Consider the following 22,885-nt stretch of genomic DNA (forward strand, 5'->3'; position numbering starts at 1 on the left):
GATCCAGGGCCTCAAACGGCCCTGGTGGCTGGAAGCATTGGACAATTTCTTGAAAGCCAACGGTGAGCAAAGAGAAAGAAAATGTCTGGTGCTACTCCTCCATCTGGTGGGTCCCGGGGGCCGATGCCCAATTAGAACATTTTCCAAAGAAGAAGCGGACATCTATGATAGACTCCAAGAGGAGCTCTGTGCCCATCTCAATGCACAGGCAGAGGTGGATCATAATCGCATGGTCTTCAACACAGCACGGCAGGAACCAGGCGAACCATTGCCGCATTTCATCACTCGGTTGCAAAGTCTGGTACAACGCTGCCATTTCAACACGTTTACAAATGAGGATGCTGTTCGGCTCCGAATAATTGAAGGCTGTGAAAACCCCGAAACAAGGCACAAAATACTGAGAGGGCATTGGTCGCTAAAGGAAATTATCAAGAAAGCTGAAATTGGAATGCAAGTCCAAACAAGAGACAAATTGAGGGATGTGCATCTGAGTACAAAACTTCGAGATACCTGGGAAGAGAGAACCCAGAAATCCAACGAACACAAAAGGAGAGAGAGAGAAGGCAGACCAGCGAAAAGACAGAAAAGACAGCGGGGGAGACACGGTGACAAGGAAAGTGACAAGGAATACTCAGAGTCAGATTACTCAGCGTCCGACCACTCAGAAACAACCAAAGATTACTCAGAGTCAACCATCCAAAGAACAACTCCCCGGAATTGTTCATTCCCCAGGAGTCCCTCAAGAAGTCAGTCAAAGCATAACACACGCTACTCTGATAAAGAGGGAGCGTCCAGTGGGACAGATTGCACTCCTGGACAAAATGGCATTCTGCACAACCAGTGGGGGAGAAAGACAAACCATAGAAGAAGGGGCTGCAGTGGTCAACACAGGAAATCGACGCCGGAACATCAATCGCCAAGGAGTGAAGATGAGTCCGAGGAAACAGCTGGCAGGAGAACACACCACCAACAGATCAGAGATACTAGAGCACCAAACAATTGGGAAGGAGAACCAGATCACACAAGACGGACTGGTCCCTCACAACTACAACAAGCAAGAAAAGATCCATGCATTCATGGGCCCCGCGACAACGAAGAAACAGAGCGTAGATGGGTAACATCAGGCGAGAAGGACGAAGAGGCAAAAGCTTGGGATCAAGCACAAGGAACAAGCACGGAATCTTCAAACAATCTCCCAAATGAGACGACATTGAAGATGTTCCAACAAAGACACACGGAGAAGCTTTTCAAAGACAATTCCGAGGTGGAAAGCAGCTCGTCACGGACTACCCGGTTCCGAAGGCCACCTGGTAAGACATTCCCAAAGGAACACTCACAGAGGGAACTGACGGAGAACCCCTCTGATTCAGAAAGCACGTCGGTCCGATCCTTTGAGTCGACAGAGTCGTGGTCCCGACAACGACCACGCGCAACATTCTTAAAGAAACATTCTCAGAGGGAAGTGAGGGAGAACCCCTCTGATTCAGATAGCGTTTCGGTCCGATCCTTTGAGTCGACAGAGTCGTGGTCCCGACAACGGCCATGGCGCCAAGCACCTGAACACATCAGCGAACCAAGGGACACTCTTCCCGTCAAGAGCGACATGTCTCACACCAATGTCAATGCACACTCGATCACTCCACCAGACACCCTGTCACATCGAGCACAGGTGCATCGCGACACAAATACTACACCGTCACCCCGGGTAGGGGCAGCAAGGTTGACTCGAAGGTCCTGGTCATGGTCCTGGTCCTATAAAATGGAATCAGACATCGTGGCCAGTAGCACCCAAATAAAAACGGACCAACCAGTCGATCTGCAAAGGAAGCCAGACATGTCAGGAGAGCCAAGTCATCATCGGATGAGAACAAGACACGCAAATATTCAGCCGGTTCCAGGGCTTGCCTGTTCTAGGCGCGAGCAGGCGTGGGAGAGACAACCCGAGACAGCAAATCAATCTCCAAGTCATACCAAGATGACCTCCACCGTTCATACCCCACCGGCTGGCATCCCAGACTCGAAACAGGAAGACAGTGTTGTTCTTGACCTGACAAAGCAAAAGGAAGTAAAAATACATGCAGACACTCGCCAGGGAACTAGAATTACATCCCCTTGGAAAAGAGGCCGAGCGTCACGTGAGCACGAGTCACAAAGGACGACAGACTGCCGATATCAAACTGAGCTCTCCATAGGCACCTCAGACACTGAAGGCTCCATCTGTCCAGACTTCAGCAGCAGAGCTTGTCTATTCAAGGACGAACCAGTGGTGATCACGAAGAGGAAAGGAACCATGTTGACGGCGGAGTCCGAGCAGCGGCGAGTCACGAGAAACATCTCACACTTTAAGGAACTGTCAAGGGACACCTCCAGAATCCTGATGAGTGAAATGGACACTCCCAGTTCGGATGAACTGCATTCAGATGATCGTGAGAGCACTGCTCCGATCATTGAGACACTGAGTACTAATAGTCCGAGAGTCAGGTCGCCACGACCTCATTGCGACATACGTCCACCCAAGAGACTGATCGTAGAGATGGACTGAGAAGTCAGTATGTTTTGTTTGTTTTGTTACAAAGGGGGGAGATGTTGTGAAGTCAGCACACTAGTAGTTGGGAGTGGGCGGAGCTAGGGGGGCAGAGGAAGAGGAGGAGCGGACACAGGAAAGGGGCAGTTAGAGTAGGGACAAGGAAGGCAACAGAAGCATGCAATAAAGCTCCAGTAGACTAAGAATCTGAGTCTGTGTTTTCTTTGTAGCACGATGCTACACCCTCCCCCTTCCTCCCACAACAAGCACCACATTTTCTTCCCCCCCAGGGTGCAGTCCTGGTCAGTCCGATGTAGGGCCTGCCCTGCTGAAGTCACAGGGTTTGTTAAAAATCAAAGCGCTTCACGAAGGACAACATTAGCAAATTGACCACATCCATTCAGCAGGATAACAGTAGGATTGCAATATGCATTCAGTGGTGCATTTTGCAGCCCATTGTCCCAAATATAGGAGTAAAGCATGGAGTGGTATGGCACAGTCATGCACAGAGCTCATGTTTGCCATTGATATCTATAATTTGCAACGCTATATGTTTTCAATATTTGACTTGACCTATCTTTGTTAGTCATTTACCCTTTATTTGCTGATTTATTTTGAAACATTTGTAAAATTAATTTACAAGTGTTTGGATTTTGTTGTGTGTTATATTGTATTTGACGTACTGCTGCCTTCTCCTTTCACACTCCCTATACCCGTGCAGGATTGCTACTTGGATGCAAAATTCACACATTTTAGATTAAGGAAAGTGGAAAGTAAACGTGAATCTCCATGTTAAGAGAAGAATAAGCAGCAATTTGTCACACATTACCTGAAATTTGACCTCTGCCTTTGGATGCACAGCAAATGCGTCAATATAAATACAAAAGGAAAGGGAAATGTATTGATCATTTGCTTTTTGAATTCTGGAAAGGTTGTTCTGGGGGTAGTGCAGCACCTCATGCAGCCCTAGTTTCAGCACTCCTGAAATTAAAAGCATTAACTAAGGACTCAAGAATTCATATTTAGTTGGAATGTATTCTTGAATCAACAAGTACTGTAGGTGCAAAGTAACAAGCATTGGCATAGCCAACAGATCTCGCCTTTGGGACCTTATAAGTGTTTAGCCATGCAACAGTTGATGTTGTTGCACCAAGGCTATTGTGCCGGATAACTAAACACTTATAAGGTCCCAAAGGCGAGACCTATTGGCTATGCCAATGCTTGTTATAATGTTCTGTGGTTTCATGAAATCTCCTGGGTGTCACCAGTGTCATTGAACACATTTGGGGAGGAGAATGCACGCCCGTTTTTTGTTTTTTTACTTTTTAGTCACGCTTTAAACAAATGATCCAAGGCTGAAGATTATGGCGTGCAAACCTCGGTGCGTGCTCTGCCCATGCACAACAAAGATATAGAAGCATAACTGTGGCCCACGTGGTTCCACAGTCCAAGGTGCACAGCCCCTGAAAGGGGGCCCTTGGGCCCTTGCAATCCAAAATAACTGGGACAAGAGTGTATAACGAACTGGTAATGTGTAAACGAAAAGATGATGTGAATCGTATTTTGGATTGCAAGGGCCGAAGGCCCCCCTTTCTGAGGCTGTGCACCTCAGACTGTGGAACCACATGGGCCACAGTTATGCTTATGTAATTAGTGGCTGCATGCCTTACTTACTAGATGAGAAGGGACCAGCCAAGTCTTGAGGAATCTTCGGAAGTGGAGGTGGCTGATGAGTTTACTTTATTACTCGGGTCACAGCGGGGTTCTAAAGCTTGGGGGGGCTGTATTGAAGAAGTTACACAGACATACAAATATTTCAATACCTGTAAGCGGTAACTAGAGGTGCTACTCTTCACCTGAGTACCCTTGACAGATCGGTTTGATAGGTTTGAAGCTGGTCTTGCAGGGAGATTGGGCTTACAGAGTGCACCAGGGCACGATTCAGGGGCTTTAAAAACTATCTGTCTGGCTACTGGGCATCAGTCAAGGGCCGGTTTGATGGGGTCCCATGTTCGAGGTGCAGATGTTTACTAAAGGAATAGTTCTGACAGGGAAGCACGAGGGCAACAATGGACTGGACTCATTGAGTCCTGAGTGGGTTAAATGAGGACAAGAGCCAAATAACCTTGAACTTAGGAGGACACCAGAGACAAGGCAATGTTAATCTGCATCTCCACTGGGAAGACATGAGGTACATCATACTCTAGACCACGGATCTTTAAACTGTGGGGCGCGACCCCCAGGGGGGCCGTGGAGCGATGGAAAGGGGGTCACGCCTTCACAGTCACACTTCTGCCCCCCCCTCTTTCCCCATCCTATGTTTCAGACCGGGCTGCTGCAGTGCAACTCGAGCTGCTGGGGGCTCAGCTGGGCAGTGTCTGGAGTATTATCTTCGGCACGCCTGAGTTTTTCCACAGGTCTTTAAAGATCATTTGCATATTTACATGCCTTTGTAAACTGGTTACAGAGGCTTAGTTTTTTCCTGGGTCCAGTACCCCCTGGCTCCCCACTCTGCCTATTCCTTACATTTGTATTTTACAATTACTGCTGTAGTGTGAGAATGCATTTCATGAAAAGGAATATAAAGTAGGGTTGCCAAAAGGAATATAAAGTAGGGTTGCCAAAAGAAAAATACCTGCCTGTTTTGTTTAAAGAGCCTGCAAAGATCCCCTCTTGACACTAAATAGACTTTTAAATAAAAAAGTATGTATGCATTCGTTATGTGACTTTTCTGTCTTTGTTCTCTTTAATTGTCAGTCATGGATCATTGAGGCAGCCCTAGAACACAATTAAAAGTGCTTTCAATTTATATTTGCTGTTCGAAGTATGCACAAATAAGTGCTGAAAATACAGCTTTAGGTGACTGCTTATTTTTGTACCGACTAGGCCATCAAAATAATCTGCTGGCAACCCTAACCATATGACTGTAAGTTTGTTGCAGGATCAGCACATTATTTATTTCCTCCACCCTCGATCCCCGATTAATGCCGCAATAGTTTAACTTAGATCTTAAACCCTACGCCGCCGTCAATAACATGCTGAGTTACTTCAAGTGCCTGGGAATGCACCCTGCATTCAGGCAACTCATTCCTCATTCTCACCCTTCACTTTCACGCTACCCCTGCACTCACAGCGATCATAATGCACTCACACTGATCACCATGCACTCACACCATTCACCCGCTCACCCTGCACTCACAGTGATCACTCTGCACTCACAATGCACTTGCGCTGTTCACCCTATACGTCACCCTGCAGTCACACGAGTACACTACTCATCTTGCACTCATGTGACACTTCACTCACCTGTCCCCCTCACTGCTCAATATGCAACTCACTCAAACAAGTCCATCAGTAATCTTACATTCATTCGTCCCATTCTGAACTTGCATCCGCACCCAAATTCATACGCCACCTCACTCAACCTGCAGTCACTCCTCTTACCCTACTCTTGCACTGTTGCATCGCTCACCGTGCACTCACATGGGCACTTTTGTCACCCACACAGTGCAGAGGGTTAATGTGCCTGCTAAAAGAATATGTAACATACAGATCACAGAAATGAGTGTGAGTAAACTATGAGTAGCGCTATAACAAATGAAATGTTTGTTAGAAAGGTGCTATAGAGGGATGAGGTGCATTGTTGGTGAGTGGCAGTGAAGGAATTCATTGAGAAGGAAGAAACGGGGGTGGGGCACCGAAAAAGACTGTTGCACCGTGTACGACCAGTGTTAGGACCAGACCTAGCTGAGGGTGTTAGCCACCCCTCCGAAGTTCTGGTCTAGTGACTCCCCTGCTTCTGCCTATTATTATTATTTACATTTGTAGTGCGCTACTGTTCCCAAAAGATGTCCTGGGGCTAATAACCATCTGCTGCCTGTAGGCAAATGAGAAACACACAGAAGGAGAAGGAGAACAAGCCAAATTGGGTAACCTACAGAGCATCGAGAAAGGTTTTTATATCTTCCTAAAGGATAATAGATTCTTGGTGGAGTAAAGCAAAGGAGGGTGCAAGTTCCATAACTGCAAGGCCTGCACCAAAACAGCGAGACAGACAACACATGCCTTCTTGAATTAGGGAAGAATAAGCAGAGTGACACAGGCCGAGAGGAGCATACAGGTCCAACCCATATGCTTGGTGAGGAGAGATGAGAGGATGAGAGAGGACAGCAAGGGAGTGAGAGAATTTGATTGAAGAGGTCAGGGATGAATAGAAATGTGAATTGCCGAAGAGAAGTGTGGACACGCAAGAAGTGAGTGTGAGCCAAAGGTGAGGGCTTCTGTTAGAACAAAGGGGATATGTGCAAGTTGAATGGGGGGTGGAGAGGTGTAGGATACAAATAGACAAAAATTTGAATGGAGAGACGAGGTGGATGAGAAGTGCTGAGTGGCACGAGAGGTGATGGGACCAGAGAGGCCATGAGATAAATGCGAGATACTGTTAGAGATGAGGGCAGTGAAAAGACAGAATGGCAAGAGGTGATTAAAGGTGAAGTGAGAGGTTGTATAGGGAGAGCTCAGAAGTTGTAAAAAGGGGTGAAAGAAAATCGCCTGCAAAGTGAGAGAGGGATCCGGGGTTAGGAGAGGAGAGAGGGATGGAAGGGAGGGGGTGAGAGGAAAGCTGCATGGGTAGACTGCTTAACCCTGCACAAAACCACCAGGTTTTTAAGGAACCCCTGCTTCTCCTGACCAGGGCCAGGTGAGCTTCTAATGTGGCAGCAAGTATTCCTGCGGAGTCGAAGGCCCTTTTCAAAAGTTGTCTAGAAATCTGTCTGATGTTAATTGCTGTATTTTGGTTATAAACGGGTACTGATGGGGTGAAATCTTTCCTCAGTGTCACTGTGTGTAAAAAATGTCAAAATAATGAAGCAATGCTATCCCAAAATACGCGGCATCACATAACATCATGTACATTTTCTTCCCACACAATTTAGTCAAGCCTGTCGCGTAATTTGGTCCTCACCTGCCTCATAATTCTAGTAGCCCTGCCTACAGGTTTAGAAAGTTTTGTCTGGAGGGGGTCCTTACGCCTCAAAATGTTGACAGGGGGGTCTCAGCATCCAAAAGTTTGAAGATCTCTGCTCTAGACTATACAAATACCAAAAGCATGCAAGAGCCTACAAGCTCATCAGAAGCTTATTCTAATGTCAACTTAACGGCACTTCATGTTCAGAAAAAATGGAAGGTGCACTCGCTGAAAAAGTCAATCAACCAAGCCATTTTTGTCCAAAATACTTCTTTTATTAAGTTAGTCATAAAACTGGCACACAGCCAAAGCGTTTCGTTCCCAATTGCCAGAGGGAGCTTCGTCAGGGCTGTAACAATTATAAACAAGACATAACATAAATGACACATCAGCATAACATCCAAAAAACATCACTAGCTAGAGACGACCCACATGATATAACAAATATCTAATATGCCCCTACATATAAAAAGTACAAAATTAAACATTGAATATACATATATATTATGAACCACGAAGACAACACCCACATTGTTTTTGTAAGAGGGAAAGAACACACAAATTAGAAGCACAAATAGACCAGATGAAATAACAAAATGAATAAAGACACAAATCTATACAGTGTTATGACATTTGTGAATTAAAACTGATAGTATCCAGATGGACACTTGCCCCATTAGAGCAAAGGAGACCCAAAAGTCAATCAACCTGGCTATATACAGACTAGAAATAGGGGGAATATGGGGGAATATAAGAATATTGTTTATTCTCACCTCATCAGTGTTCAACTAAGCAATCAATATAAGTTGTATGGTTTAAAGATGTGGACCTCCAAAAACGCAATCAACCTCAAATAAGAAGTGGACCTGTGTTGCAGAATCTATGACAGAAAGAAAGTATAAATACCACAACCGTCTCGTACTTGCTGGCTAAAGGAATTTCAACATGGGAATCCCAATACTTGATACCCACTGACCTCTACTTAATACAGATGCAAAGAGTTGAACTGCTTGGGATCAACTGCATCAATATTTAAAGAAACAGACAATACACCCCATCCCACAGTTGGGTCCCACAGAAAGCCTTGTGTCTCTTTACAAATGAGCCAAACTCACCCCCAACCCAAGAATACAGGGTTCCAAATATCCAAGATGTATTTATAATATACACGTGTCCATGGGCCGCTTATTCTTCAAGGAACTTATTAAATAATGGTTCTCGGTTTGCGGCCTGTCAGTAAAAATAACGGATATAAGAACCTTCACAGAACATACCAGTCAGTAATAAAGGGGCAAACAGGAACAAGTAATATACATTCATGATCTGTATGTTTTCCCAAACCCGAATCCATTGAAACTAGGTGATAGGGCCCAAAGTCAAAAGCAAGAAATGCCACCCTATAGAAAGTCGGCGTTGACCAGAATAACTAATTACGGGTAAAAACCGGGCCTGGTTGCCTCAATCAAGACAGAAAAGGACCCAATTACAAACAAACAGGAAAATATCACGTTTCTACATACGTATGTGAACACATAAAATGACTAAGATATTGATCTTAACAAGTACATTCCAAACATGTAACTAGGGGTGGAAGGACAGACACTTTCATTGAAAAAGTCCAACTCAACAGTAGCGTGAATGATTTAGCTGTCAGCATCACAATAGAGCCCATTATATCAGCCGATTCTGCACCTTGTAAACAGACCATAGTCTGTATAGTATATGTGGGCAATGTGGACCCAAAACTCTGAGAATATCCCCATCAAGACCACGCCTAAAAGAGGTGGTCGGACTCCCATGTAGGGAGCACAATCAGACCCCAAGGGGCTAAAAACCATAGCACAATGATGTCGACCTCTATTAAAGCACAGTTCCCCAAATCCGCCTTGTAAAGCGTCTAAAAATAAATTAATGCCCAAAAATAGAGCAGAACAATAACAAGTAGCAAAGCCGCTGTGAACATAACCAACACTCAATTATAAATAATACTCATGCCTATTACGTGTCAATATGCAAAATACAGACAGACGTCATCCTTACGATGACTTTCGTTCCAGAATTGGGCTCCCATTAAGACAAATACTGTCCGTATTACGAAAGCCTGGTCTGAGCAGTCCACAACCACTATGTTAAAGAGGAAGAAGAAACAGGGCTTACCTGTACAAAACAACGATATTGCGTCACAGCATGATAACCGGCAGGGCTGTGTCAGTAACAGTGGCATAAAAGGTAATGTAGGAGGAACCCTTATTTTGTAAAAGGGATGGGTATGGACACTTAAACAAAAAACAAACTTTCCTTTTCCTTTTATTATAGAGGGGAAATATAGATATCTTCAAACCCTATTGTCTATCCAGCTAAACTGGATCAACAGACGTTTTTCAGATCAAACTTTTACAAGGTCTAGTCTTACCAGGTTGCCAAATTTACATATTTATTTATACATGATTCCCTACAGTTGAAAACAATAAAAGTTCAAAGGATTGTTCTATTATTCTACTTTGTCAGTAAATTATTATATACAAATCATAATATTTTAACACAACCCTTGTTAAAAACAATTGATCATCAATTTTTATTGAAAACATACATTATACACGATAAAAAGAAAAAAACTGTTGACGCGGCGTTTCGGTGTTCAAAAGAATCGTCACCTTCTTCAGGACAATGATTTCAAGTTAAAAATTAATCTGAGCTAGTGCTATATGTGCCCTCTTCAATTGGCTTCAATAGTAGATGAATATTTTCTTCAGTATATTTAGTTTAAAAGGTACTGGTGAGTACGTGATGATGGGTTTCATAAAAATTGCCTGGGAAATTGCCGAACAAAGAAATTGAAAAATCTAGCGAACAGATAACGGCCATCAAATGTGTTACCCGAAGGACCAGAGAATCGGCTGTTTAGCGTGACATAAAGTAGTCCACAGTCGCACCAGTGCGTACTACCAAATTAAAATATGTGACAAAGATAACCAACTCATTGAAAATAAAATAGACTAGTTGAAACAGAGAAACCAAGTCATATATGCTAAAATCCCAATCTTGATGTCACAAGTCACCAAATTACAGTGATAGGCCAAGTATACAGTAGGGTCTAATGTACATTCACTTCATATATGTACGAATGACAGATCATTGTTATTTTTAACCCAGGAAATAGTACAACTCCCTGTCTGTGTTGTGTCCCATCAGGGTGGCTTGAAGACGACAAATCCATTTTGCCTCCCTTTGCCTGGGGGTTCTCACCAAAGAATATCCAGCTGTTGTCTCACAGGCAGTCCATTATCTGGCAAAACTGTTCCAGCACCCAGGCAGGAAGGTCCAGTAGCAGCTGGGATGCGGGTCATCTTCGAACCCGCCCCACACAACAGGAGCTGCCTGCCCCTCTGCTATGGGAATGGCGCCTCCCACTGCCCTTGCATGTGTATCTCAACTCATGTCTCCAGGGCTCGAGTCGGGGTACCACGCGGGTGGACCGCGTTCCCCCACTTATTTTACCGGAAGCTCGATAACTGGAGAAAATGGAGCCACACATTCACTCTTTGGCCTCTCTGGGGCGAGATCAGAGCTCATTCAGTACGCTGCTCACGCTCTAGCTTCTCTGGTTCAATCGCAACTAAGGGGTGAGCGAGGGGAGGCAATGAGTCTGATGGTGCAAACCACTTTTTGTGACGTCACTTCCTGTTGTGATGTCACCATCCCCCCATTCTTTTTTTAGGACTTGTCTTCTGCATGTCTCACTCCCAGGGTCCTTGGGGCTGTGGCGTGTAAGGCACACGGTAACCAGCGTTCTTCCGCTCGCTTCTCTGTCTTCCCTAATCCATGCCTGGTAAACTTTGTTTGCTTTTCTGCCTGAACTGGTGAAGTGGTCAAGACTGTGTTCACACTACAAATTAAGTAATGTAATTAAATTTATGAATATTGAGGCTCACCTGACCTCGTTGGACAAGAGTCTTCCCGGCGAGTAATCTACAGCAGCTGGTTGTGTTGCAGCAGGGCATCATGATGAGAACCAGAGGCATAAATAAAGCCAAATTTCGGGGGGGGGGGGGCTAAGAAAAAATTTCAGGGGGGGGCTGAACCTTTAATCAGTAGGCAGAGTGGAGCTGCAGGGCCTCCAACAAGGGGTGAAACAACAGCAAGGCCTAATTAACATTCAAATGGTCTTTTAAAGACCTGTGAAACATTCGGGTGTGGCTGTGTGTGTGCCCGGGATCTGTCTCATACCGGGCTGGCACACACGACGGGGGGGGGCTGAAGCCCAGTGAGTTCAATGGGTATTGCGCGCCTGATGAGAACCACGTGCCGCAGTGCAAGCAGTGGCGGGCTTTAAAACTAAACTTACAAACATAACTTCTGCCCGCTCGCGCCGCCCACTTAATAACTTCGAGGCAGATTTATGTTGCCTGACGCATCTCTGCAAATCGGCAGGGATGCGCCAGGAAAGATACGGCACGCAAGTTCATCCTTGCGCCAACCATGATGCGGCGCACCATGGCGCAGGAATGAACAGATGCGTGTCGCATCTTGGGCGTAAAGTTGGCGCAGTGCTGAAGTTGTGTTGCGTGCGGCACGCAACTCCAGCACTTTTCCAACTTGCCCTATCTTTAACGTGGTGCGTCAAGCCTTACGCCTGCTTCAAGCAGGCGCAGGATTTTGACGCATCAGCGTTGGGAAAGTGACTCAGTGAAATCTTGTAGATTTCACGGAGTCACTTTTCAGGGGCGTTCCTGCGACGGAACGCCCCCCCCCTGCACCGGAACGCCTACATGAAACCTGACGCAGGTTTCATGTGGCGCAGGGCCTTACACCGTGACGCATCTCCATAGATGCATCACGTTGTAAATGCCTCGTAGGGATGCGCCACGTTTACGCCGCCTTGCGTGACGCAACAGCGGCGTAAACGTGGCGCAAGGGGCTTGTAAATCTGCCCTTTCATCTTCTGTCTCAGTGGCAAATGGACAATATGGCGAATACCGCAGTGCTGCAGCCGGTGAGATCACAGCTGAGCCAGCCTGGCCAGCATGACCGGAACCACCTTCTGGCAGATGAGGTGTTATAATTCAACACCGGAGCAGAGAAGTGCAGTGGAGTTGCACTGCACAGTGTAGTTCAGTCTGTAAAACACTGTGGGGCATATTTACGTCTTCTGGCGCATCTCTGCAATCAGCAGGGATGCGCCAGAACCGATGCGTCATGCAATTCCCTCCTTGCGCCACCACAGATGCGCCGCATTTACAATGCGGCGCACCATGGTGCAAGGAAGGGCAGATGCGTGACGAATCATGTGGTGTACGGGCGGCGCATTGCTGGAGTTGCGTCGTAAGCACGACGCAACTCCAGCAATGCTCAGAGCCGCCCAATACTTAACATGCTACGTCAGTCAAGCAGGCGTAAGGAATTGACGTAGCAGCATCGCAGAAGTGCCTGCGTGAAATCTTGTAGATTTCACGCAGGCACTTTTGCGAGGCACACAGGCGCCGGAACGCCCACACTGCGTGGGAACGCCCCCATTGTGGCGCTGGGCTTTATAACGTGACGCATCTCCCTAGATGCATCACGTTGTAAATGCCTCGCAGGGATGCGCCACGTTTACGACGCTGTTGCGTGACGCAAGGCGGCGTAAACGTGGCGCATGGGGCTTGTAAATCTGCCTCTGTGGGCTGCCATAGCAGCGCATGGTCCGTGCTTTGCTCAATGAGTGCTGATAGGGGTGTGCCTGTCTTCATTTGTCTGCAATTTCAGGAGGCGCTATAAATGCGTGACTTCGCATTTTGGTGCGGTGATGCGGACCACCACATCAAAATGCGTTAGTCAAACGCCTGATATTTGGCAGGGCTGAATTCAACAGCCGCAGTTGCAAGTCAACTCGGTAGGGTAGTGGGAGTCGTTAAAGTCCTCCACCTGTTGGTGATAAGAGAGCATTACACGCTACAGCATCTGATTGCAACCAAAGAATATCTCCGAACGCACGCAGATAACATTCTGAGTTTATTTCTGTTTTAAACCAAGACACGCAGATAACATTCTGAGTTTATTTCTGTTTTAGACCAAGACTATCAGTCTCCTTAGAGACTGTCAAAAATTGCAATGGCAACTATATTTCAAATTGCCACAGCGGGGTATTGGGTAAAGTTTTCAATAAGCAATAATCGCGCCTCGGTTAGACCTCATTGGCTACGATACTGCCACTGCGCAAAGCTAAAGAATAATCGTCATTCGAGGTACCCATGATGGAAAAAACTTAGGACACCTACAACGACCTAAAGTCGCCTAAAATTAAGAGCCGGAGACTATGACAACAATACCTCTTTTTGCGATCTGCAATACTTCAGATTGTCTCTGTTACTTGTAAGCCTCATAGAAAGGATGTATTGTGCGCAAAGGATTCTGGGGGCCCATATGCTAATTAGCATTTCCTGGTATAGTGGTACAACGGGCCTGTTCACTCCTCCAACTAGAATTCCTCCGGGGCAATTATGAGGACTCTTCAGGTGTTACTGAGGTGCTTATCGTTCCCTCAGGACAGGCGCGGTGTTTCAGTGCGTTGGGAAGGCTTGCTCTCCGTCTCAGCCAGCAAAAGCATGTAGAAGATTCGGAAAGTAAGCACCTTCAAGGTCCTCTCAAACTGGGACATCTCACAGCGCGCTCTGAAGAGGATTTAGGTTTGTGGCAAAAGAGCGAGGTGCAGCCCAGACTGTCGCCGGGGGTACGACCGCTCTCCTTAATACGATGAAAGTAGGGGGGTCGAAAATGCCGTATCACTTCGGGGTCGCCGCGTTGAGACGTGCTCTGTCCTACCATCATCTGGACTGTCACCGTCTTTTTTTTCTCGCGGCTCACCACGGCGGCCATATTAACAGGAAAAATGGCGCCCGTATGTCGTATTTCTTTAGCCAGTGCTTGATTAATGTTTGACAGTCAACGCATAGCCTTATAGCTGAAATCTAAGGGCCCAACTTCCTAAATGTTGGATTCAACCAGTGCTTAATTAGTAGAAGAATAAGAGCTGGTGCTCAAAACCTGCTCACAAACCTGTGGCATACACAAGGGCACCAAATTACAAGGCTTCATACTCTGGACTAATACAACTCATCCTTCGGTAATCGTCTACCAGATACTCCGTGCCCCTTTATAATGTATGCCAACAGTGTGCACCCAGGACTCTTCTGTCAAATACCCACTGATGGTCTAACACTGTCCCTGGTCTCCTGATTGACCCTGCCCTGACTTCCCACACCCTGATAATCCCACACCCTGTGACCCGATGTGGCCCTCCAGACGGAGATTACCACATACTCAGTGCATGTGGCACATGTCAGTAGGGTCGTCCCTAGAATGGACGAAGGTATTTGAAATATGGGACAATTTAATGGACTAGTCAGATTTTGACTGAAAGGATGACCTGCTTTTAGGCATGAATTGTATATGCCATTTGTATGACATGTTGCTACGACTGATGTGATCACGAGGCTGTCTGCCATCCCCATCGGATTGGCTGCAAGCAGGGCCTGTATGCCCTTCATACTTACCCTGTGTGTGTTTCACGACACAGACCGTTTTTAGGTCGAGCATTCAAGACCTCTTTTATACCTGTATATACTTTAGTATATACTTATTATATACTTATATGTGTATGTACTTTGTGGGCTCTGGAGATTAGGGACTTTTTTTTGGTTCAACTGCCTCTATTTAACTGTCTTGATAGAAAATGCCGAGCAGAGGTCAGTAAAATACCAGAATTGCTTTCTGCTGAGGGACTTTCTTTTTTTAAAAAAAAAAATCTGCAATTAAAATTTCTTGATAGAAAACGACCAGCAGAGGTAAGTAAAATACCAGAATCACTTTAGCATTCTCTAGATTTCAGTCCATACAAATAGTCTTCCACGAGCACCCGTAGACAATATTTTTTTCATAACTTGTATTTTCAGTGATATGACCACCGAAGGCCCTGATTTTATATTAAAAACAGAGCTTTGGACTATACCCTTTCCCGCTGAAAGGCAATATTTCTCGCCGTGTGTTCCCATACCTGGCATGTCACACAGTTTGTGGCTTACTTTCCCTCCACGTTAAAGAACAGTAGATGTTTCAGCACCCAGGCTAATGTGCTGCATAGCTAAATACATATAAGGTCCCAAAGGCGAGACTGATTACTTTTCAAATGCTTGTTAGAATGGGCTGTTGCTTCATGAAATCTCTTGGTTGTCACTAGTCATTGAACACATTTGGGGAGGAGAATGCACATCGTTTTTTTTTTTACTTTTAGTCACGCTTTAAACAAATGCTCCAAGGCTGAAGATTATGGCGTACAAACCTCGGTGTGTGCTCTGCCCATGCACAACAAAGATATACAAGCATAAACTGTGGCCCACGTGGTTCCACAGTCCGAGGTGCACAGCCTCTGAAAGGGGGCCATTGGGCCCTTGCAATCCAAAATAACTGGGACAAGAGTGTATAATGTACTGGTAAAAGAGTAAAAGAAAGATGACGTGGATCGTATTTTGGATTGCAAGGGACTAAGGTCCCCCTTTCTAAGGCTGTGCACCTCGGACTGTGGATCCACCTGGGCCACTGTTCTGCTTGTGTCATTAGTGGCATGCCTTGCTTACTAGATGAGAAGGGACCAGCCAAGTCTTGATGAATCTTTGGAAGTGGAGGTGGGTGATGAGTTTGCTTTATTATTCGGGTCACAGCGGTGTGCTAAAGCTTGGCAGGCTGTATTGAAGAAGTTACACAGACATGCAAATATTTCAATACCTGAAAGCAGTGAGGTGCTACCTTTGACCTGAATATCTTTGACAGATAGGTTTGAAGCTCGTCTTGCAGGGACATTGGGCTTACAGGGTGCACCAGTGCATGATTCAGGGGCTTTAAAAAAGATCCGTCTGGCTACTGGGCATCAGTCAAGGGCCGGTTTGATGGGGTCTCATGTTCGAGGTGCAGATGTTTACTAAAGGAATAGTTCTGCCAGGGAAGCACTAAGGCAACAATGGACTGGACTCATTGAGTGACCCTGAAGAAAAGGAAAATCTAACTCTGAGTGTGTTAAAGGAGGAATTAATGAACTTGCTTATCTGGTTTAGAACAAGAGCCATAAGACCTTGAATTTAGGATGACACCAGAGACAAGGCAATGATAATGAGCATCTCCATTGGGAACACATGAGGTACAACATACTCTATACTATACAAATACCAAAAGCATGCAAGGGCCTACAAGCTCATCAGAAGCTTATTCTAATATCAACATGACAGCACTTCACACTGTACAACAATGTATGGATGCATGTAGCAGATACTTAGACACAAATAAAGTAAATGTAAATGTACAGGAATTTATATAGCGCAAATCACCGAGCGGTTTCTAAGCGCTTGCTTGGGGAACCCGTCCTGGTATTCCCCTGTGAGATAACCCCAGCAGGGTATCCGCAAGGTGAAAGCCAGGCATCCCGCCGCGAGGGGCCGTTGTGGAGATTAAGCAAGCTATTGCCCAGAGTCGCAGAGTGTGAACCTGTGAATCGAGTAGGCACCGGAGCGAGAATTGTCGAGTCCAGGGACATTTTAGGACTCAAGACCCTGCCGAGCCGGGAATTGAACCCTGGTCCCGGGCTGACCTCTGCTTCCAGGTCTGCCTCCTCTAACCAGTGAGGAAGAGCGGCACATTGTGTAGGGTGGGGCTACAAATCTCTATTGTTGGTAGCGCTGTATCTCATCAGACAACTGTACACCTTCATAACTTTTAATATGCATTGTAATGTCCACAGGCAAACAAAGCAGATGCCGTCTCCTTAGATGCAGGTGATGTTTACAGAGCTGTGAAGCTGTACGATCTTGCGGTGGTGGCCAAGGAAGTCTACGAGGAAGGTGGGTGTTTTCAGGGCCACTGTTAATATACACACGTCTTAGGGAGTCTCCCAAAGTCTTCGGGAAGATCTACAGGCTGTATTCTGTACCATTCTTGATACCCTTGTGCAGGCCCAGGGATGAGGGTTGTTAGGAAATGATCCAAGTCGGCTCCTGCACATCTCTTGCATTATGTAGCCAAAGCCCAATATGAACATACAAGTTAGGATAGTAAGCACTACGCAATCCTTGTACCTTCCTATGCCTAGAATCCCACGACTTGGCACTGAATGCATCTGTTGCAAAAAGTATGACTTATATAAAAAGTAAAGGACATTTTCACCTATAGATAAGTTAGATCTTTTTGCTAATTCTCCTACATGTAGGCCACTTAATGCATAATGTCCACAGTGTGTGCATTACATGCATAATTGTATTATATTCATGTACATTGTGGCTATCTCCATTATTCCTATCCATATAATTGCTCAATCTGCTGTACTACATACATTACTGTATGGAAGTACATTAATTCCAAAATATATGTTGTTTTTAATTTGTTTGGGTGTATACATTCATTTGCGCTTCATGTGTCCCTTGCTGTGTGCATGTCAGGATTTTACTCTACTTTCTGCATGTTGTGTGTAACTGAAGTTCCCAAACAAGTGAAGCAAGGACATTTCTAACCCCTGGGGAACACCCCAACGTACAATAGGAATTTGCAATTCATGCCCTTGGCCAGCCCTCTGATTCTTCTCTCGGTACCCCGATGTAAGCATGCCCAGTTGGAAAATATGTATAGGGATTTTATAAACATGTTTCGCTTACATTAGGCACAGGTAGATGCACTAACGTACATAGATTTTATTTTTGGAAATCACACGTGGTTTATGCATGCGTCGATCAATACTGTTTACCGGTGTAAGCTTGACATCTGGTCTTGCATATCTTCCCCTCCTCCTCCCCCCTAGTGCCTATACTTTATTAATCTTTTTGCAAAGTACGGGAGCCCGCGAGCCCTACATTATTTTCCATTTTGTGGTGTTTTCAGAAATGACATTTATAGAGTGGTATTTCCATGAAGTCACCATGATGTCGCTTCTGGCCAAGTGATTTTGGGCAAATGACGAGGGTGTCTATGGGGAGACAACTTCAGACCAGGAGATACCTTGAGCCATTTTGCGAGTTTATGTATGAAGCTGTCGTTAGATTACAAGCTGATCACTAAGGGTGGGCAGGAGTCGAAGAGCAAGATTGTGGAAGGTATAGCACCTTCAGACCATAGGAAGGATATTTAAACTGGTGAGGCAAGATAGTTGAAAAAAGAGAATGGTTGAGATGTGAGCGTAGGAACAAAGATCAATGAAGCCCAGCTTTCCATGTGGAAAGAGTGACTAGCCTACAAAACGGTTCCGTCATCAATGCGGGGATGCAGTAGGAAGTGGGATTGTATGATTTCAGAAGTAACAGTGGACAGAAGAAGGTCTTTATGCGTTTTGAAACTGAAGCTGTAAGGATACACCTTGATAAATGCCCTCAACCACAAACGCTCTTGGTGAATCAGTTTACTCTATACCAATGGAGAGCTGACTTAGGTGACCAAGTAGCATGAGACTTTACTTTCAGCGTCGGGTGGAGTTTTAGGGTTGCGACCCAAATGTGGCACTGGCAGTAATATCTGCGGACCACAGATCACAGAAACCAAGTCCTTGGTAGACACAGCTGGTGGGAGCATAAGGATAGTTGGAATTACAAAATAAAACCAAAGATTTGGAGGAGGAGACTCAAGTGTACATGTCCAGGTTTTTAAATGTAGATTTCAGTACTGGAACTAGTCTGTTGCGATGCGCCCCAGTTTTGTCAGAAAAGTGAACTGAAGCACGGGGAAATACACTTAATTTGCCAAAGATAACTAAATTTATGGGCAGACAGAATTAGAACCCGGGTCTTCAATATCCACAATAAATCCATTAGACAACATCTCACAGTGGGGGCTCATTGAAGAAGCTAATGGGACCTAAGTCTTTTATGGATCTTATTTCTAGGAAGGAAAATATCCAGGCAGTTACAAAGAATTAGTAGTCCACTCCCAGATTGGAGTTATTTACCCACCACTAACTCTTTGAATCATGACAAGCCCTAATCCTGCATTTCAACAGCATCATGTGTCAATGTATAAATATTTTTTCAGAATGGCTGTGAGAATCCTCTTGAGTTAGATGAACTGAAGGGGTGACTTGGTCATTACGTATATTCTAGAAAATTATCCATTAATAGGGAATCTGCACTGTAGGATGCAGGCAGTTTGCTATTATTAAATAACAAGTTTCCCTTGTCTCCTTTCACCGCCATTAATAGGTAACCTGCACTGCAGAATTCATGCAGTTTGCTATTTGTAAAAATACATTCACCTGGTCGTCTTTCGCCATCGTTAATCACTTGATGCAGAGTTTGCCACTTGTAAATGACACGTTTTCTTTGTCTCTTTTCACCATCATCAATTGGTCAAGTTCCTCTCGTCTCCTTCCACCACCATTAATAGGTAATCTGCACCACAGGATGCATGCAGTTTATTACACCACAGGATGCAGTTTGCTGTTAGTAATTAATAAGTTCCCCTTGTCTCCCTCCACCACCAACAATAGGCAATCTGCGCCACAGAATGCAGGCAGTTTGCTATTAGTAAATAACAAGTTCCCCCTTGTTTCCTTCCACCACCATTTATTCAGTCAATCAATCAATCAATCATTTATAAAGTGCAGCTCATCACCCCTGAGGGTATCCAGGCGCTGGGGTTTCGCTTGTCTCAGTCGAAGAGCAACTTCTTGAGTTGCCTTCTGGAATCTGCAAAGGAGGGTGATGTTTATAGGTGGAGGGGTAGGTCGTTGCAGGCCTTGTTGGCGAGGTAGAAGAGGGTACGACCTCCTCCGTAGCTTTGGCGGATGCGGGGTAGGGGGTGCGAGGGCCAGGCTGGAGGATCGTAGGTGTTTGGCGGGTTGGTGGAATCTGAAACGGTGGTTAATGTATGCTGGTCCCTGGTCGCGTAGGAACTTGTATCAGAATATTGAACTGTCATCTTTTCTGGATGGGGAGCCAATGGAGTTTCCTGAGGTGGGGTGATGTGGTTCTGTTTGGGGAGGTTGAGGACGAGTCGGGCTGCTGCGTTCTATATGGTCTGGAGTCTCTTGAGGAGTTGGGTGTTGATGCCTGTGTCAACAGATTCCCCTTTTCTCCTTCCACCACCAGGCAGCTGTGTGTTGGCCGTTGCTGTCGCCAAGAAGGGAACCCTGGATATTCAGAGGCTCAGAGGAGTTCGAAGTTGCCACAATGGTGCCAAGTGGACGTCGGGCTGGAGTATTCCTGTAGGATTCCTGCTGACAAAGAACTATATTTACTGGAACGAGGAGCAGCCACTGAGCAAAGGTGCATGTGTGCATGAGATACTGAGCCCCATGGAGAGATAGAGCTAAGGGGGTATTCGTGAAACCAGAGAAAGGAATAAAGGAAAAAAGACTGGCCAATAGAGAGAAGAGCAAGATAGAAGAATGAAGAAGAAAGAATGATAGACAGAGGGATGAGTGAAAGTGACCAAGGAGAGACTGAGCAGAGATGGAGGCAAGACAGACAAAGAGGGGAAATCAGAGAGAGAAAGAGAAGAGAACGTGGTTGTGAAATAGTAAAAAGCAGAGAGAAAAAGAGAAATTGACATTGGAAGAGTCAGAGAGAGAGAGAGAGCAGGCAAAGAAAGATGGAGCTAGAGGAGAAAGAGAGAGGGGATCGCGAGAAAGAAAGAGAAGGGCAGGGAGGAATGGAGAGAGAGAGACAGAACAATAAAGAGCAGGGAGAAGATTGAGAGAAAGGAAATAGAGTAAAAGAGAGTAAGAGAAGAAGCAAGGGAGATGGAGGAGTGACAGAGGCAGTGAAAGAAAGAAGGGAAGGTGATAGGACATTCTGAAAGAAGTGTGCATGCATTCAGATGTCACATTTAGAAGGGGTGTGCGAGAAGCTCTCTTCCCAGATGCGGAGTGTGCATGCGTTCAGGCGTAACACTCAGAAGGGGTGTGCATGAAGCCCTCTGCTGCAGATGTGGCGAGTTCGTGTGTTCAGGCTTCACACTCATAAAGACTGTGCGTGAAGCTCTCTGCCACAGACGCAGTGTGTGCATGCGTTCAGGTTTCACAGTCCTGAAGGGGTGTGCGTGAAGCCCTCTTTCGCAGATGCGGATTCTGCATGTGTTCAGGTGTTACAACCAGAAGGGGTACATGTGATGCCCTCTGCTGCAGATGTGGAGTGTGCATGCATTCAATCATCACACTCAGAAAGAGTGTGCATGAAATCCTCTGCCACAGATACGGTGTGTGTGTGTGCGTTCATGCGTCACACTCAGAAGGGATGTGCGTAATACCCTCTGCCGCAGAAGCAGAGTATGCATGTGTTCAGGCATCACACTCAGAAGGGATGTGTGTGAAGTCCTCTGCTACAGAAGCAGAGTGTACTTGCGTTGAGACATTACACTCAGAAACACTGTGCGTGAAGCCCTCTGCTGCAGATACGGAATGTGCGTGCTGTAGTGTCTTGCGAGTTAACAGTGACAGAACCCTTTTGGCTCCTGATGAGCTCAGTAGAGCTATGACATAATGAGTAGAGTGTATTGCAGGGAAGAATGCTTTGTAATGTTGAGTTTGTAGTTACACGCAGACGAATGAATACATTTGATGCTAAGCTCCATGTGTGGGGTAGTCGTGCATGCTACTTGTACAGTAATCGAAATACAGAATCAACGCTGAATGCATGTGGAGTCAAAGCGCAGTTCCAGCCGCTGTGAAGCATTTGAAAATGAAAGCATTTACAGAGAGTCTACACATTTTTGCTCGAGAACCAGTTGGTCAGGCCGTACATATAGGTACCGCAATATTACGCTACATAGAGCTATACATAGTACTGAGTGATAACAGTACTATTACTAAGCAGAGATGAGCCTGGTGTAAAAAATTACAAAGTGACAGTCAAGCGTAAGGTAATGCTGCGATTACAAGTGCTGTGAGGCAGAGATCAACTAGGTGTAATAAAGTGCAAAGAAGCCCTAGAAGCAAAGTGGCTAGATGCAAGAAAATGGTTGTGTGCTTACAGGAAGAAATTAAAGAGTTATCATACTGCAGTACTGGGCACAGTTGCCCAAGGAGAAATTCCTGGGTTGTGCTTTTGGAGTCGTCCATACCTGAAGAGGCGAGCATCCAAAGCTGCTGCTGAGTGGTGCTCAGAACAACCCCACAGTTCTTGCAGTTGACAGTCAGTGAGGGATTCAGAATAGTGGCAGGTTGTTGTTCCGAGGGAGACCAAGAAAAAAATCCTGTTTCCAGTTATCAGCATGAATTATCCAGAGGCCGGTATGTCACAAGGTCCCAGAGATAATGAAACAGTGACTGAAAAACTGCCACATCCCGCCTCATCAAGTTCCATATTGGTCTACAATGCTCCCAATTTCTTGAAACCATCATCATCGTTCCATACCACCAAAAAGCAAAATATTGGTGACTGGTGGACTACGTG

General features: G+C 45.6%; 1 protein-coding gene and 1 non-coding gene across 2 annotated transcripts in view; one reads left to right on the top strand and one right to left on the bottom strand.

Annotated features, from left to right (window-relative positions):
* The window catches only part of LOC144790939 (serotransferrin-2-like), a 293,556-nt gene that overhangs the window by 113,930 nt on the left and 156,741 nt on the right, over positions 1 to 22,885 (top strand). Inside the window, exons 3-4 of the mRNA XM_078665568.1 lie at positions 17,257 to 17,356; positions 20,582 to 20,758. Of these exons, the coding sequence (XP_078521694.1) occupies positions 17,257 to 17,356; positions 20,582 to 20,758 (277 nt within the window). The remainder of the gene's footprint in view (positions 1 to 17,256; positions 17,357 to 20,581; positions 20,759 to 22,885) is intronic.
* LOC144793570 (U4 spliceosomal RNA) lies at positions 13,554 to 13,693 on the bottom strand. Its single transcript, XR_013603056.1, has one exon. It is a non-coding gene; the product is annotated as a U4 spliceosomal RNA (small nuclear RNA).

Source organism: Lissotriton helveticus, chromosome 11 (assembly GCF_964261635.1).
Source record: "Lissotriton helveticus chromosome 11, aLisHel1.1, whole genome shotgun sequence".
Classification (NCBI taxonomy): domain Eukaryota; kingdom Metazoa; phylum Chordata; class Amphibia; order Caudata; family Salamandridae; genus Lissotriton; species Lissotriton helveticus.